General features: G+C 40.7%; 1 protein-coding gene across 4 annotated transcripts in view; it reads right to left on the reverse strand.

The window, feature by feature from the left end:
* Window positions 1-3,958: 3,958 nt before the first annotated feature.
* Window positions 3,959-18,673, reverse strand: part of EIF4H (eukaryotic translation initiation factor 4H) — a 61,519-nt gene continuing 46,804 nt past the window's right edge. For 2 of the 4 annotated variants that reach the window (XM_077296476.1, XM_077296478.1), the window contains 3 exons: window positions 15,656-15,706; window positions 6,845-6,994; window positions 3,959-5,719 (listed from right to left, as the gene is read on the reverse strand). In XM_077296476.1, the coding sequence (XP_077152591.1) occupies window positions 5,577-5,719; window positions 6,845-6,994; window positions 15,656-15,706 (344 nt within the window). In that variant the 3' untranslated portion in view covers window positions 3,959-5,576. The remainder of the gene's footprint in view (window positions 5,720-6,844; window positions 6,995-15,655; window positions 15,707-18,673) is intronic. The other 2 variants (XM_077296480.1, XM_077296477.1) reach the window with 1 other exon arrangement.

The following is an 18,673-nucleotide window of genomic DNA, read 5'->3' on the forward strand; positions in this document are numbered from 1 at the left end:
GGCTAAGAAAAAGCAATCGTGGACTGTGGATGACTGGATGAAAGTCATTCAGTGATGAATTGCGAATCTGCATTGGGCAAGGTGATGATGCTGGAACTTTTGTTTGGTGCCGTTCCAATTCGATTTATAAAGATGACTGCCTGAAGAGAACATGCAAATTTCCATAGTCATTGATGATTGGGGCTGCAAGTCAGGTAAAGGCACTGGGGAGATGGCCGTCATTACATCTTCAATAAATGCACAAGTTTATGTTGATATTTTGGACACTTTTCTTATCCCATCAATTGAAAGGATGTTTGGGGATGATGAAATCATTTATCAAGATGATAATGTATCCTGCCATAGAGCAAAAACTATGAAAACATTCCATGAAAAAAAAAAAGACATAAGGTCAATGTCATTGCCTGCAAGTAGTCCAGATCTCAATCCAATTGAAAATCTTTGGTGGAAGTTTTAGAAAATGGTCCACGACAAGGCTCCAACCTGCAAAGCTGATATGGCAATAGCAATCAAAGAAAGTGGAGCCAGATTGATGAAGAGTACTGTTTGACACTCATTAAGTCCATGCCTCAGAGACTGCAAGCTGTTATAAAAGTCAGAGGTGGTGCAACAAAATACTTGTGATGTTTTGGAGTGTTTTTTTGTTTGTTTTTCATGATTCCATAATTTTTTCCTCAGAATTGAAGTGATTCCATAATTTTTCCCCTATGCCTGGTTAAAAAAAAGTAACCATTACTGACTACCACATTTTTTGTTCTTGATTTCTTTTAGTTTCTTAAAGCCATAAAGTTGCCATTTGAAATGACTTTAGTTTTGTGCCATGTCTGTGATCTGCTTTTTTTCTACAAAATTAAACAACTGAATGAACATTCTCCAAGGCCGATGATTCCATAATTTTTTGCCAAGGGTTGTATATGCAAACTGGATTATGATTTCTGGTATGCAGTAAACAGGTCAAGCACCATAGTAAGAGAAACATGCCCATATCATGATGCTTGCACCACCATGCTTCACGGTCTTCAGAGTGTACTGTTGCTTGAATGCATAGTTTGGAGTCGCCCGATGAATTGTCGGCGGCGGCCTTTGGATCCAAAAAGAACAATTTTACTTTCATCGGTCCACAAAATGTTTCTCTATTTTTCTTTAGGCCAGTTGATGTGTTCTTTGGAAAATTGTATCTGCTTCAGTAAAGGTTTTTGTTTTTTTGTTTTTTTAACAGTGGGAATTTGCAGGGACTTCTTGCTAAGAGATTAGCTTCACATAAGCGTCCAACGGTCACAGTTCTCATAGGTAACTTCAGACTGTCTGTGATCATCCTGGAGCTGATCATTAGCTGGGCCTTTGCCATTCTGGCTATTCTTCCATCTTTTCAAATGGTAGTCTTGTTTTAGTCCACATCTCTCTGGTTTGGCTTTCCATTTTAAAGCATTGGCGATCATTTTAGCTGAACAGCCCATCACTGTCTGCACTTCTTTATAAGTTTTACCCCCTCCAATCAACTTTTTAATCAAACTAAGCTGTTCTGAACAATGTCTCGAACGACCTATGTTTCTCAGGCTTTCAAGGAGAAATGCATGTTCAGCATGTCCTGGCTTCACCTTTAAGTAAGGGCCACCTGATTCACACCTGTTTCTTCATAGAATGATTGACCTCACTAACTGAACTCCACACTGCAATTATTTTGAACAAATGGCCTTTCAATTAATTGTTTTAAAACATCAGATCATGAATGCAGAGACGGTTGGTTTTCTTGGAATCTACCGCACAAACTGGTAAATTGACATATAATTTATACCAATAACAGTGATTAATCAGGTCATATTGGACCACTATTATTTTAAACACTACTGTATGTTGATGATGCGCTTAAATCTCAGCCCACAAGTGAAGAGGCAATTTATCTGCTCTCTAAAAGACCGGAAATACGGACGGCAGCAAACCTCAGACTTCAAAAGATCATCTCCAACAGCCAAACACACATTAACGATAGGAAAGGAAAAAAACAAAGAACTACACTACAGAACTGCAAGAGGGTAAATAAGCGTCCCCATTCAGAACCCATGGGCTAGAGTATATTCATCTGACATTCAGACAGGCACTTTGGTGCCCTTGTGCAAAAAAAAAAAAAAAAAAAAAAAAAAAGGACACCAACACTCCAATGCAGCAACAGGTGTGGGGGACAAGTGGTGAAGAGGTAGCATCCACAGGAAACTACACTGCTACAGAGTGCAGTGTGCCCTCCTTGGAATGATTAACAAAGTGAGGCAGATGATACTCGTAGCATCAAGAAAAACTTGAAAATAAAATCTAAGGACATCAAGCAGACCTGAAACTGGTTGTGTCTGCTGCATAGATACTAGGCAAAAACTGAGAAGCCTAGTGCCTGAAGATGTTATAGCCTACCAAGTAGACCCAACGATTCCCTAATGTAAAGCCAGCAAGAGGCAGAGTGAATAACCACGTTCCTGTGTCCTGCAATGATTAATAAGAAAATAAAGTATAGACATTGACCAACTATATTCTGAATCAATGAGTGTCACCCCATACTATGAATGTTGGTCACGCTTTGTTTGCACCAGCATTAGGACATACTTGTTAGGGCCTCTAAACAAATGCATACTACACTTTTCAGGGTTAAAAAAAATATAAAATTGTATATATGTAATCCTATCCTGCCAAAAAGCACATTCCTCCACAAGAGACACCTAGAGGTACAATACACTTCTGATATAGTAACAAGGCACTCTGAGCAGAGCCTTAAGGCAACATTTAATAGCTTAACTTGCGACAGGTAGTGCGAGTTGTTAATACCTCTGGTGCAGGGTTGGTAACCAAACCAAAATGTTGTGGTCTTATTTTGATGGAGATGGTGAAGCTTAGAGATTGTAAGTACCATTTACAGGTAACATTCTGCTAATGTAACAGTTCGTATCCTGAACTTTAAGCTAAATCCCCAAGTTGGTGTCGCAAATTGGCAACAGTCCACATCATGAACCCATTCATTAAAAAATGTTACAGCTACCTACACTCATACACTGTCAGTTTCTAATCACCACAAACCGCAGATAAATCCCATAAAATAACACCTTTATTTATTACAAAATAAAACCAATACATAGAAACAGGTACAAAGGAAAAAAGTTAAGAACGGTGGAGCACTAAATGACAGTACAATAAACCAAGCAAAGGGCAACAAGGTACCACCCACAGCCTACACATACCATAGACCAATATACTAAAATATCAACCCATAAGTATGGACAAATAAGTATGCAGTAATAAATATGGACACTAGGACCTAATATACCAAGCCAAAAACATTTTAAAACAGCATATAATACCTGGTATGTGCAGCGGTGGGGGACCCAGAGCCCACCCCGACGCGCGTTTCGGAGCACCAAACGGCTCCTTCCTCAGATTCCGCAGAATCTTAACCCATTCAATATTAAGAGGCTGACAGTCACTTTAGACAGTCTCACCTGTGTTCTAACAGAGTTCGTGTTTTCAGGTCATCTGACAGATCACTCTTTTGTGCACAACAGAAAAAGATGAATGTTGCCAGTGTCCAAAGTGACAGCTGGCCTCAATAGTGAATCGCTTCAATGGAGGTCGGTTGGACTTTTGGTGGAAACATGGATAAATAAGAAAGCACTGTACATCTGTGAACCTAATTTTGTGTACGTTAAGAAAATAGAATTATACGTCCGTTTTTGTTGAATGCCAAGTCTTCCAACTCACTCAATTTTTATCATTTGTCCTAAAAAAGTAGAATGCTTGACATTTTTGAATAGGTAGTCCCCCAAAAAATGTAAAAAAAAAAAAAATGAGTTGTCACCTCTGCTTGAGGAAAAGAAATCAAACACGCCATATCATTTTCTTTCCCTTGCATAGGCTGAACGAATGACAGTAGGATCAGTTAAGGTTAAGAAAAACAATGAAACCACAAACGAGAAGCCACTTCATTACATTTTTCTTTTATTTAAAAGATCTTCCACAAAATACCATGTCCATATATTTACTGTCGTGAAGCAGAACGTGTTGAGTATTTGGAGTTCCCACTTTAAAGTCAAAGGTATAGAGCAGCCGTGAAGCTCATTGTTCTGTCTTTAAGCTTACCCCAAACTGCAGATGTAGATAAATCTAGAGTAAATCTGAAGGTATGATGTTTCTTCTTGTATATTACCACAAAGCATGTCTTGTTTTAGATGCTAGTGTTAGACAAATGGTTCTTAATGCAGAGAATGCATGTAGAGAAAGGAGAGTGAAAGTAATTGATATGCTGAGACACCGGAGGTAAAAATCTCTGCCCTCATCTGTTATAATACTGGTTTTAGATCCTTGAGCCATAGCCGCCTGCAACAATGTTACAGCCATCAGTGACAGGAAAACAGCTATTTATTCATTAACACAGCTTAATTAATTGCAACATTTCAAATATTAAATTTCCTAATTTTAGGAGTAGATTTGTCGTAGACCACTTAACGGATTTAACAATAAGACTAATGAATCCCCTCTGCTGAGAGATATACAAGTGGAGCCAGCACCAATAACAAAAAAGAAGGAGAGGGGGGGGGGGGGAGATAAAAAAAACCCCACAAACCACAAAATTCATTTTGCGCAAGGTCAATGCTCTGTCTGTAGACATCGTAGTATATTTAAGGCTCAGTTTTCCAGATTGAAGAGCTTTAAAACAAACAAAAAATAGTATTTTATTATATTTATGTTAAAAAATAATTAGGCAACAAAACTGTACTAAGAAAATTCTACTTCGCACATCTTTCCTTTTGGAGGAACTGCTACCATTTCATGACTTGGTGTCTCCATATTGTACATTAATTGCACAGTAGAGCGCGTCTAACCCGTTGTGAAGCACATTATAGAGTAAACTAGACACGTGATAGGGTAAGTCATATCGATATATATATAAGCCAAGGTAAACAAAAATTTAACAAGTTATTTAGTTAAATCTTTGCAGAGTTGAGAAGTATATTGAGCATTCTGTACAAATACAGGGAGGAGTTTGTGGAACAGGCCTAAAGCCAAAAAACCTGGTCAAGTTTACAGGTTAGCGCTTGCCTGTCACTTTAATCCGTGGCACGGAACACACATAAGCCAGGTACTACCATCTCAGAGTCTTGGCAATACAGAACAAAACATGCAAGGGAAGAGGTGAGGCAAAGCACTAAATAACCCAAGGGCAACTAAGTGTCAACAGAGTATTAACACAATTGACCTTAAATTCAAAAAAACAAAAAACAAAAAAACTATGGACAAAAATGCAATTCTTCTCCCATGTCCAAAATGAACTCCATTTTTAGAAGGGGCTTTCTGTGCAGGACATTGCCCTGCAGCTAGGCAGGAGAGATAGAGGTGGAAACAGCACAATGCAGGTACAAGATACAGAAAAGCAGAGAACGTACTAAAAACCACTTGTTAACAGCTGACATGCATTCACAAGCTCAGTGTTCAGTTTCAGACAGGAGGGAGATGAATGCCAAGAGGCAGGAATGGAAACTGCAAGGTTGATGTTCCGGAGTGACCAGCTTAACTCTCCTCCATCCCTCCCAATGATCAGCTCATTCCTTCTCTTTTGTTCCGCCACTTTCCTCTCTGGGTTTGGCCCCGCCAAAGATAGCAGAATGAGGATTGGCTACTTGATTGAGAGGGGTTCCAACTGTCCGGGGTTTAAGCTGAAGTCGTGGTCTCTGTGCTCTTTCCTCTGTAGCAGAGAGAAATGGGAGGGGAAAAAAAAAAAAAGGTTAAAAGCGTAAGTATATTTCCTGCTATACAGAAGATTAAGACAGTATACACACAGCAGATATTTTCCACATAGTGATGTTCTAGGTTCTACAGATTGATTTTACTACATTTTTTCAAGAAGGTGGCAGGTTTTGTGGCTAGTTTTTATTTTTTTGCTGAATGATAAACTAGGCTCATCTTTCCACACAAACTAAAAACAGGTAGTTTTTATTGCATAAATCAATAGTACACATGAAAATAAGCAACTGTGTAAAATATCTTATGACAGAAGTATGCTTCTCTCCTTCTGGACTGATCATCCATGCTCAAAATTCTCAATTCACAGGTAAAGTCTGTATTCCGTGAAGACAGATTATTACCTTACCGAGAGATTGCTGTTGCTGCTCATATCATCATATGTAGAAGGGAGTAGTTGAAGAAGGCGGCGCTAGTCAAAGCACCTCCCCGTTCCAAACTGAAAGAATCATAATTAGCAGCCTTCATCTTCTCAGTAATGGCAAAATCTGTCTTCTCTGACTACAGATTTTACTCTGGAAGTGAGAATTTTGTAAATGAAAGCAGTCCATGGATTTCTTGGACAGGATATATTACAAAATTGCTTACTTCCATGTGTACTATTGATTGATGATACGTAAATGTAAACTTATCTACTTTCAGAGATAAATTTGCATAAACATGTGCTGCATATAGGTCACGCTAGGCACGTGTCTAAAATAAATATAATTGATTAATGTGGCGCAGGTCATACAAGCCAGATTTCTGGTAAATTTAGGCAAGGTGCATACGATCAGGGGGTTCGCACCAGATGGTGGACACATGCAATCATCCAATATTCTTAACATGCACTGCAATAACTTTGTACCACTTTGTATTATACTGGTCAATGAAAAAATGTAAGTGGCAGGCTATAAAGTTTATGTACATGTATGAACCCAATGGCACAGGCGATCAGTGACCCAACAAGGTAACAGAGCATGTCCAATGCCTCAATCTGGCCACTTATTAAAATCTACAAAAACTAAAGTGATTTTTTTTTCTTTCCCCAACACAAATTTATACTAATCCTATCAAATATCTTCCCAACCTTCTGAAGGTTCTCTGAAGTCCATAGAACCTCCACGTGGTCCTTCTCTAAAGCGTCCAGGACCGGAAGCTGGCGGTCCTCGTCGATCACTAGGTCCACCGCGACCTCCCCTACCTCCTCTGCCTCCTAAAAAGTCGTCATCTCTAAATCCTAAATTAAAAAAATAATTAAATCAATATTTAACATGAAAACATTACTCTATCATTGTACTTAAAGGGAACCTATCAAGTAAAAAAACGCTATTAGCTTGCAGATAAGGGGTTAACCTGCAGATTAATCTGAAGCCATGCGACAGCTGCACTGAGCGCCCCGCTGCTGGGAGGAAATTAACTTTATTCCTCCTCACAGACTTGGCCTTCAGTCATAACAGCACAGCTCCCGTCACGGCTCAGTACAATGAGCGGCAGCTGCCTGTAACCACACCCGTGGAACTGACCGACAGTCGGCTAGGCACTGATGCACTGCTGAGCTGGCTGTCAGTCAGTGCCAGGGGCGTGGTTCAAGCAGCAGCTCACCGTGTACGGAGCCATGACTGAAGCAGCGCCTGCACGACAAAGTCAGAGGTTGCCGAGAGGAAGAACGTTAATTTCTTCCCACCAGCAGGGGTCTCGGTGCAGTGGCCACACAACTTCAGAACTCTATTAACCTGCACATTAACCCCATATCTGCATGTTAATTGCGATTTTTGTCATGACCGGTTCCTTTTAAGGGGTTGCCCAGTGAAAATGGGTCATCACCAGTCCATTGGAAAGGCGATAACTTGTTGATTGGAGGGAGTCGGACTGCTGGGACCCGCACCAATTAGCAGAACAGAGAACTCCATTTTGTAACAGGGATAAAAATTCCCAAAAATGGGGACACCCATCAAACAAAGTTATTGCATAATAACCAGTGGGTAGAGAACTTGTTTTCACTGTACAACCCCTGTAATCACTGCAATGATGAGAAGTTCTACCACTGTCTAATACACTGTTACAGTGCCTTAACATTACAGGTTATTCTTTACAGCACCCAAGTACCCAGGACAATCATCTGTGAGCTTAACAGCCCAGACTCCAGACAGATACCGCACATGGACAAATCTGCTGCATTTAGCCCACAGACATTGGTACAGATTGGATACAATTATATTCACCACCTGGCTTGTTTAAAATATGTATTCAATTTGTACAGGCTGAAGGATAATATGAAGTCACGTTCCATCATCATTGGTTTATTCTTTTAATTTTTACAAATCTCCCCCCTCAATATTTTCACCACTAAAATAAAAAAGAAAAACAAAAAATCTTGACAAGCTTGATTTTGCCAATTTCTGGCCCCGAGAATCAGGATGACAGGTCATTCTTACCACACAATGAACAGTTGTGGAATTCCTTTTTTTTTCCCTTTCTCGGCAAATTAACAGCATTTGGATTTTTGTCCCCATTTTCCAGTACTTAAGAGTGGCAAAATGATTAGGGTCATTCAAAACCTTAAACACACCCAGCAAAAAAATAAGCCTTCAGACACAGTGGCATGCAAAGGTTTGGGCAGCCCTGGTCAAAATTACTGTTATTAACTGTTAAGAAAGTTGAAGATAAAATGATCTCTAAAATGGCTAAAGTTAAAGATGACATTTCCTTTGTATTTTAGGCAAAATAATATACAGTGGGTACAGAAAGTATTCAGACCCCTTTAAATTTTTCACTCTTTCCTTGCAGCCATTTGGTAAACTCAAAAAAGTTCATTTTTCCTCATTAATGTACACTGCACCCCATCTTGACTGAAAAAAAGAGAAGACATTTTTGCAAATTGAATAGAAAAAAAGTGTACGTACATTAGAGAAAAAAAAAAGCTTTTTTGAATTTACCAAATGGCTGCAATGAAACGAAGTTAAAAATTTAAAGGGGTCTGAATTCTTTCCGTACCCACTGTATATATATTTTCATCTCCTTCAAAGGCAAAAAAGTATAATATTTCTTTTTGCAGTTAAAATGTGAAGTATGACTATGTATACAGTTGTGCTCAAAAGTTTACATACCCCGGCAGAATTTTTGCTTTCTTGCCTTTTTTCAGAGAATACGAATGGTAATACCAAAACTTTTTCTCCACTCATGGTTAGTGGTTGGGTGAAGCCATTTATTGTTAAACTACTGTGTCTTCAAATCTTTTTAAAATTATGACAACCCAAAACTTCCAAATGACCCTAATTAAAAGTTCACATACCCCATTTCTTAATACAGTGTATTGCCCCCTCTAACATCCATGACAGCTTGAAGTCTTTTGTGGTAGTTGTGGGTGAGGTTCTGTATTTTCGCAGATGATAAAGCTGCCCACTCTTCTTGGCAAAAAGCCTCCAGTTCTTGTAAATTCCTCGGCTGTCTAGCATGAACTGCGCACTTGAGATCTCCCCAGAGTGGCTCAATGATATGGAGGTCAGGAGACTGAGATGGCCACTCCAGAACCTTCACTTTGTTCTGTTGTAGCCAATGACCGGTGACTTGGCCTTGTGTTTTGGATTTTTGTCATGCTGCAACGTCCAAATACATCCCATGTGCAGCTTCCGGGCTGATGAGTGCAAATTTGCCTCCAGTATTTGCTGATAACGTGCTGCATTCATCTTTCCTTCAACTTTCACCAAGTTTCCTGTGCCTTTGTAGCTCACACACCCCCACAACATCAGCGATCCACCTCCCTGTTTACAGTAGGAATGAGGTTCCTTTCATCATAGGTCTTGTTGACCTCTTTTCAAATGCAACGTTTATGGTTGTGGCCAGAAAGTTCAATTTTAGGTCTCATAACTCCAAATTACCTTGTTCCAGAAGTTTTGAGGCTTGTCTCTGTGCTGTTTTGCGTATTGTAGGCGAGATACGAGAGACATGTATTTCAGCTGATGTTATTTGTGGTTTTTCTTTGCATCCCAAACAATTTTCCTGGCAGTTGTGGACGACATTTTTGTTGGTCTACCTGACCATGGTTTTGATTTTACAGAGCCCCTAATTTTCCATTTGTTAATCACAGTTTGAGCACTGCTGACTGGCATCATCAATTCCTTGGATATCTTTTTGCATCCCTTTCCTGGTTTATACAGTTCAACTACCTTTTCCCATAGATCCGTTGACAATTCTTTTGCTTGCCCCATGATTCATAACCCAGAACCATCAGTGGCTGGATGAAAGATGCAAGAGTCTGTCTGGATCCCAGAAACTCGCTCAGCTTTTATGCACACACACTGATTACAAGCCAACAGGCCACAGGTGAGGATGCTACCTTTAGTAGCCATTCAAACCCATTTGTGTCAACTTCTGTGCATGTTATCAGGCCAAAATTACCAGGGTATGTGAACTTTTGATCAAAGGTCATTTGGATGTTTTGGTTTGTCATTAGGATTTAAAAAGGGAAAACACAGTAGTTTGACAATGAATGGCTTCACCCAACCACTAATCATGAGTGGAGAAAAAGTTTTGGTGTTCATTCATATTCTCTGAAAAAAGGCCAAGAAAGCAAAAATTCTGCCAGGGTAGGTAAACTTTTGAGCACAACTGTATATAGTATGGACATATAAAAGCAATTTTTAAGATATACCTCGTAACAATATAATGAGACTCAAGTAAGTCAATGTGAAAAGTTACTTACGATAAGTATACAATATTAGTAGTGAGACACCTGTCTGTACAAGAAGTCCAAAATGGCAAAGCCAAGGGACACTACTATTTCCTCCTCCTCCTCGACCTGTCCTCTGCCTTTGACACAGTGGACCATTCCCTACTATTACAGACCCTCTCATCTCTTGGCATCACTGACTTGGCCCCATCTTGGATTTCGGCATACCTAGCAGACCGGACATTCAGTGTCTCACACACCACCTCCTCACCTCGTCCCCCCCAAGGCTCAGTCCTAGGGCCTCTGCTCTTCTCCATCTGTACCTTTGGCCTCAGACAGCTCAGAGTCCCATGGGCTTTCAGTATCATCTCTATGCCGACGACACACATATCTACATCAGGCTTCAAGTATCTGTTGTTTCAGATGCTGAGGTCACCTGAAGGCAATTGTCTATGCTGTGAAGATACGAGATGTGCAGCATTTGAAACAATGGATACTGGAAGCCTCTGCTAGCATTTTTTCTGCGGATTTGCTATCTGTGTCAAGAGTGGGAGAAGAGGGTTGCACTGACAATCCAACACAATGGGCAGCACTTTGAACACATTTTATAAGTGGTCATAAACTTGTAAATAACTCATGAAAGAATAAAGTTACGTTAAAACCATTATATTTCTTGTGAAATTCTCAAGAAGTTTGATGTGTCACATGACCCTCTACCCATTGGAAAAAATAAAGTTGGATCCAAGATGGCTGACTTCAAAATGGCCGCCATGGTCACCACCCATCTTGAAAAGTTTTCCCCATCCCATATACTAATGTGTCACAAACAGGAAGTTGATCTCACTAACCATTCCCATTTTATGTGTATCCATATAAATGGCCCACCCTGTACATTTGGAGGGGAGGACTGCCTCCGTACTTTGGCCGAGCACTCCTCACATCAGTTTAAAGGGAACCTGTCACCTGAATTTGGCGGTACCAGTTTTGGGTCATATGGGCGGGGTTTTCGGGTGTTTGATTCACCCTTTCCTTACCCGCTGGCTGCATGCTGGCCGCAATATTGGATTGAAGTTCATTCTCTGTCCTCCGGAGTACACGCCTGCGCAAGGCAATATTGCCTTGCGCTGGCGTGTACTCCGGAGGACAGAGAATGAACTTCAATCCAATATTGCAGCCAGCGGGTAAGGAAAGGGTGAATCAAACACCCGAAAACCCCACCCATATGACCCAAAACTGGTCCCGCCAAATTCAGGTGACAGGTTCCCTTTAAGCGTATGGCATGGATTGGGATCATTTTAAATCCAAAAATCTCAAGAGTTTCTGCTTCAAAATCTTAGAGACTCCATGTGGAGACCCTTAGGGCCTTTTTAGCATGCAAGCGGATGCTGAAAAGAAAAACAAACTAAAAACTATCCCCCAGTAAGAAAAAAAACTTTTTTGATTCCATATTCTGTCCCGTATGTCAGTTTTTCATATCCATATTGCAGCATATTACCCATTTGTAGATGGTATACAGTGTTGACATTAAACGATATATCAAATACAGTTTCCCATCTTAAATTGTAATGGATCGGTGAAAAACACACGACATATGGATGTTAACTTGTGATCCGTTTCTCGAGCACCCTTTCACTTATAATGCGCGAGTCTTATCCAGAATAAGGATTAATATAGTGCATGCTCCAATTTCTTACAGGCAGACTATTGGCCCATGGATAAAAACGATCATGTGAACTAGCCGGCTGACTTGCATTGGCCCTGGTGTTGACTGTACACTACCCCTTTTGCATACGGACAGCAGTTCAGGGGCGCCTTCACACGCCTGTATAAAACATGTACGTGTAAAACCTGTAGTGGATGCCATCTGTGTGCTGTATTGGTTTTCTCATGGACCCATAGACTTGCATTGGCCCTTCCCATACATGCTACTTGGGGGGGGGGGGGGGAAACCACACATGGCATCATAGGGTATAATTGATACGTGTGGAAAAATCGGATACCACATGTAGTGGAAGCATAGATGTGTTAAGGAGACCCAAGGCAGTTTTTAATTAGAGCGAGAGCCCACTTGCCTTTTAGATGTGTAGGCTTTGGGCCATGAAAGGCACGTCGGACATAGGTACACATAAAAGGTACACATTGTGGCTGCAGTGGCCAATCTGTATGCTACGTACCTGATTTCTACAATTATAGTATATAAAGCAGTAATGCAGTTCAAAGTGCATATATTCTGTTTCCATACATCTTGATGCACAGTGTATGCTGCGGCATAGAAAAAACTACTTTCCAGTATAACACTGGGGCAAGAAATAGTAATGGGTTGTATAAAGGATCTACACCGAGACCACAATCCTGTCAGCGGACACTGGATGTGACAATGAGCCTTTTGTGCAGATATGGTGCACCAAAAACATGCAGGAAAAAAGTATAAACAATTTTAATAGTTTGCAAGGTGTGTTACTTTTGACAGTTTCACACCAGTTTTAAGCAGCTACGTCAAAATGGGCGGAGCCAGGGCAGGATGGAATATAGGCACGACCATTCTGTAATGCTGTAGATAAGCCCCCGATGTAATCTGAAAGATGAGAAAAACAAGTTAGATTATACTCACCCAGGGGGCGGTCCGGTGTGATGCATGTCGTAGGTCAGACGCCTCTCATCTTCATACGATGTCATCATCCTCCTTTCTTCTATTGCGGCTCCGGCGCAGATTTGCCCTGTTGAGGGCAGAACAAAGTACTGCAGTGCGCAGGTGCCGGGAAAGGTCAGAGAGGCCCGTCGCCTGCGCACTGTAGTACTTTACGCTGCCCTCAACAGAGCAAATCAGTACACCTGCGCCGGAGCCGCAATAGAAGAAAGGAGGATGATGACATCGTATGAGGATGAGAGGCGCGTACCCGGACCTGCGACGCCCATCGCACCGGACCACCCCTGGGTGAATATAATCTAACTAGTTTTTCTTATCTTTCAGGTTACATCGGGGGCTTATCTACAGCATTACAGAATGCTGTAGATAAGCTCCTGATGGCGGTGGCCGCAGCTTATAGGGCCAAAATTAGGTGACAGATTCCCTTTAAGTGGCATACACTTGATTTTATTCTGTCAGCACTGTCTTAAAGATCCCAAAAAGTCCCATAAAACCATTGCGGAGGGGTTTTTTTTTTGGGGGGTGGGGGGCACTCAAGTGCTCTGTGCCTAAAGACCAGCGGAAAATAATGACACGATAGTTACCATTCATGTATATAATGTTGTGACAGTTATTTTTATTTATGCCAACTGTCACCCTCATCCCCCTCCGCTCCTGATGGAAACAGGGTGTTGTAATACTAAGTGTACAGCATGTGGGGGTGCAGCCATTAGAGGGACTGTCAGCACAGAATGAGTGTTCAAACCATGAACAGGCGCTTGGTGCATCATGACGAAGCCAAACATTTAACTGCACCTTCCCACTTGCTCGATTTCCATCTGTTTCCCAATTCTCTGGCTCTATGAAGTCAGAGCTATTAATGAAGAGGGGTGGGAACTGACAAAAAACAAGCAGGTGGGAAGGTGTATTTATAGGTTTGGCCATGCCTTTTTGCACTGAGAACCTGCAGTTGGTTTGAACCAGTCATTATGTACTGATAAGAGTCCCTTTAAATCACAACTGTGCACCACCACCTTGCATCATCATGATTGAAAGTGAGACATCCCTTCTTAGTGTGAGGAAGTCTCATTTCGTGCACCAATTCCAAAGTTTACAGCAACAGTTCCATGTTTGCCACAACCTACTATAGCATTCAAGTCTTCTCCAATGATAATGAGTAAGTCTTGTTTTGGCATCTTGTCGATTTTATCTTGAACTTGATGGTACAATAGTTCAATGTCCTCCTCATCTGCATCTGCTGTTGGCGAGTAGACTTGAGTAAGTGACATTGATTTGCGCTAATTGTAGGCATATCGAAGATGACCATCACTAACTGCATTGTACTTTAGGACAGTGGTGGCCAATCTTCAATTGAGAACAACATCGACAGTTTTCTTCAGTTATCGTTGCCAGAATAGAAGAACTGACTGAAAATGTTCAGATTGAGTCCATCTTAATTCGCTAATCCCGAATAAGTCGAGTCCTGTTTTGTCCATTTCGGCTTAGACTATGTGGAGTTTGCCTTGGTTCATAAGCTCCAAGTTCTCAACTTTAGTATATTTCTGCAGTTTTTGATCTTCCCTTTTGACCAAGTGATAACAGCACAAAGAACACATTGCGGTTTTGATCCTGGCATGTCATGAGCTCAGATCACACTCCTGTCAACAATCTGCTCTTTCCCAGTAGCTTGTTGAGTTCCTTCCGACCGAGGGGTGCATCTTCCCGCACAAGATTGAATTCCATCAGCTGTACTAGCCATCACGTTTTCTTGGCATAATATGGAATTAGACTGCCAGGACTCTCTTCCACGCTGCAATATGGCTCCAGTGAAGGGGCCCCACTCAGCATTGTATGTTGTCAACACAAACTGTCTCATCGGACATCCACTGTGCAAAGTTCATTGAGGAGAGATGGGAAGCATGTTCAGGAGTGAAATCACTTATGGTAATTGATGGATCCTTTGTTATTAGCCATGTATACAGGTGTTATGAGTCATTGTAATCCTGCCTCTGATGATAACCAACTTGCTTAAAACTCTTCCTGAGAGGACATGAAGTATGAGTCTAAAAAAGCCCCAGGGGCCAGTGTGAAAATTGCAATATTGCATACAGCCAAAGTCCACTAGAATAAAAATGAATTTGATCTCATTGTGACTCCATTCACTTGTATTAGGCTGCAATGTAGCCCCAACCTAAAGAAATTACTACAGATTCTGCCCTAGTCTACAGAGAAAAATTGAGACGCGAGCTACACAAAACAGAACCTGACCTCCATCAGTGGACATGGTGTATTTTAGTACAATCAAAAAGAGAATTCTAAATTTGAAACCAGTGTTATTTTCAGTTTTTTGCTTTTATGAAAAATAAAAAAAAAGAAAAGAATAGATAATAGTTTTAAGCAGCAAAGACCAGAAGAGACAACATAAAGGCGTGCACAAAAAGATTACTTAAAGTATATATATAAAAAAAAAAAAAAAAAGGGGGGAGAAAGTAAATTCTTCAGAAGTAATTGGTGTTAGTGTAAAAGAAGTAACAGCTGGACAACCCCCACACCAAGAAAAACCAATGAAAGCCCTCAGAAAAAAAATAAAACATAACCTTTACCAGAATTGAAGTCATCTTGTGAACCTCCTCTAGAGCCGTAACTATCGTTTCCTGAAAAATAAGGCAACAGCAACATGAAATCGAAAAATGAGAAAACCAAACAATACAGGATGAGGTGGGAAACCCGATACCCATCCACAACAGCGACAAAACCTCCATAAAAATACAATTCTCCACTAAGAGGAGTAGTCAAGAGCCACCTACACCCAAACACCTACAAATTATTCTTCGTCAGCAGCGACCAGTGATGAATGCAGTCATTTTATTCCATTAACGGGAACAGAAAATCACTACATGCTTCTGCCGGTAGACCACAACATCACAGAAATACCTCCCCAAGGTGCACATTTCCACATTGAATTGTAAGAACAGGATTAATAATCCAATTAATTTCTTAATATTCCATCTATTCAGCCAGTGATTGCATGTAGTGTCCAATCGCCAGTGATTTATACTGCATAACACAAGATGGAGTAAACAAGATAAAAAGTAAATAAATTTAAAAAGGGAACCTGACAGCAGATATTTGCTCCCTGATACATGTCCAGGCAGTGATAATCTCCTGGTAATAAAACAATCACCACTTTAAAACAGCCCACAGGCTAATAAGTGACATCCCTGAAATCTGGGTCTCAGCCCCTACCTTATGCTGTCCTTAGATTACTCCGCAAAAACCTGCTGACAGATTCCCTTTAAAAGCTGTTGTGCACCGAGCCAAGACTAGTTAAACCCCTTAGTGACAGAGCCAATTTTGTACTTTATGACGAAGCCAATTTTTAGAATTCTGATCACGGTCACTTTATGAGGTTACAGCTCTGGATCCCACCGATTGAGATTTTTTTTTTGTGACATATTGTATGTCATGTTAGTGGTAAAAGTTCTTCGATAAGACTTGCGTTTATTCATGAAAAAATGAACATTTGGCAAAATGTTAAAAATTTTGCAATTTTCAAACTTATCTCTGATTTAAGGGCAGAAAAATTATGTCACACAAGAGTTAATAAATAACATTTCCCACATGTCTACTTTACATCAGCACAAATGTGGAAACTTTTTTTTGTTAGGATATTATAAGAGTTAAAAGTTGACCATTGATTTCTCATTTTTCCAACAAAATTTACAAAACCATTTTTTTGTTTTTTAGGGAACACCTCACATTTGAAGTAAATTTGGGGGGTCAATATGACAGAAAATACCCAAATTGACACCATTCTAAAAACTGCACCCCTCAAGGTGTTTAAAACCACTTTCAAGAAGTTTATTAACCCTTCAGATGCGTCATGAGAACTAGAAGAAAAAAAAAGAAAAAATGAACATTTTACTTTTTTCACCAAAAAATTAACTTTGGAACCAAACTTTCTTTTTTTTACTTTCACAAGGGTATCAGGAGAAAATGGACCACAAAATTTCTTGTGCACTTTTGCCAGAGTACGTCGATACCCCGTACATGGGGGAAAGCCAATATTTGGGCTCAGAAGGGAGGGAGCACCATTTGACTTATTGAACGCAAAATTGGCTGGAATCAATGGTAGGTGCCATGTCGCGTTTGGAGATCCCCTGATGTATCTAAACAGTGGAAATCCCCCAATTCTAACTTCAACCCTAACACACCCTTAACTCTAAACCCAACACCATAACCCTAACCACCCCCCCCCCCAAAAAAAATATTTTTGCCTAACTAAGGGGGTGTTAAAGGAGGGTTTGATTTACCATTATTTTTATTTTGATCACTGCGACAGGGTCTATCACAGTGATCAAAATGAAACAATAGGAAAAATCTCTGTGGGCGCACTGTGCATGCGCCCGTCATTTTCTTTCTAGAAGAAGATGCCAAGGGCCGGGGGACAGAGCCGGAGGAACCAGGGGGTGCGGTGTGTTGTTGGCGGGACCCCATTTCTCTCTCCTCTGATGTGCTAGATCATATCAGAGGCGAGAGAAATAGAAAATCTGACTTTTTGCGGTTGCTGTTCACCAATCGCAACAGTGGGGACAGTAAAAATCGAACCGAATCATGTTCTCCGGGGTAGCCGAGACAGGGGGGGCGCTATACACTTATTTCTCAGCGCCGTTAAAAGTGGCGCTGAGGAATTAAGTACCCTTAACTGCCGCCGTTAAAGGGCGGATCTTCGTTCGTTAAGGGATTAAGGTCAGTCCCCAGCGGCTTCTCCCCACCTGCTGCCAACATTTTACAGGACTCTCCCTATATACACATCTGGGAGAGAACTGTCATTTCAGGGAGCGCTAAGCTGTCAGGGACCATCCTTTTTCGACTAGTCTCCCGTGCGACTCTGCCCCAGCAGCTCTTAAAGTATATGTTTCACTGAAATGCCACTCTGTGTCAGAGTCAAACATTCACGGTTAACAATAACAGCCAGTGTCTGATATATGCTGCTCATGGATCAAGCAGCATGGATCAGCTGTCAAGGTTCCTTTAAATAAAAATTATTTTTTTTTTAAAAAAGTAAATGGTTTTACTACACAGGATGCAGCAATGGGTATGCACTCAAACATGTCTCTGGGAAAATTACCCGAACAACATGGCATGAATTATACAGAGGCACAGTATGGATGTATAGACTGTGGGCACTGAAAGACATTTCTGCATTAAAGCCTAAGGATTCATTTATACGCTGTAGTGATGTTACAGTGAGAAACCATCATAACACTAGAATTTAAACTAGAATTGAAAAACTACCACCATTAAAGGGGATGTCTGGTCTAGTGATATTGATGACCTTTTCCTTAGGATAGGTCATTAACCAGTTCAGAATCAGGCCACTTACCCGCATTTCTGATCACGCACATTCAGTGTTATGCGTTTTCCGCCCCCCCGCCCCCATATACATAGTTTAAAGAGCTGCAAAACTTTTTGTTCAGCTAGTCAAATAATTTTTTGCATTTTTTTTTTTTACCTGTGATAAGCGGGAATTATTTTCATACTACTTTTTTGTTAATATCAGTGACAAAAATAAAGGAAGTGTGTGTTTTTCGCATTTTTTTCATAAAAACAAAGGGCCA

The sequence above is a fragment of the Ranitomeya variabilis genome, chromosome 3 (genome assembly GCF_051348905.1).
Source record: "Ranitomeya variabilis isolate aRanVar5 chromosome 3, aRanVar5.hap1, whole genome shotgun sequence".
Taxonomy (NCBI): domain Eukaryota; kingdom Metazoa; phylum Chordata; class Amphibia; order Anura; family Dendrobatidae; genus Ranitomeya; species Ranitomeya variabilis.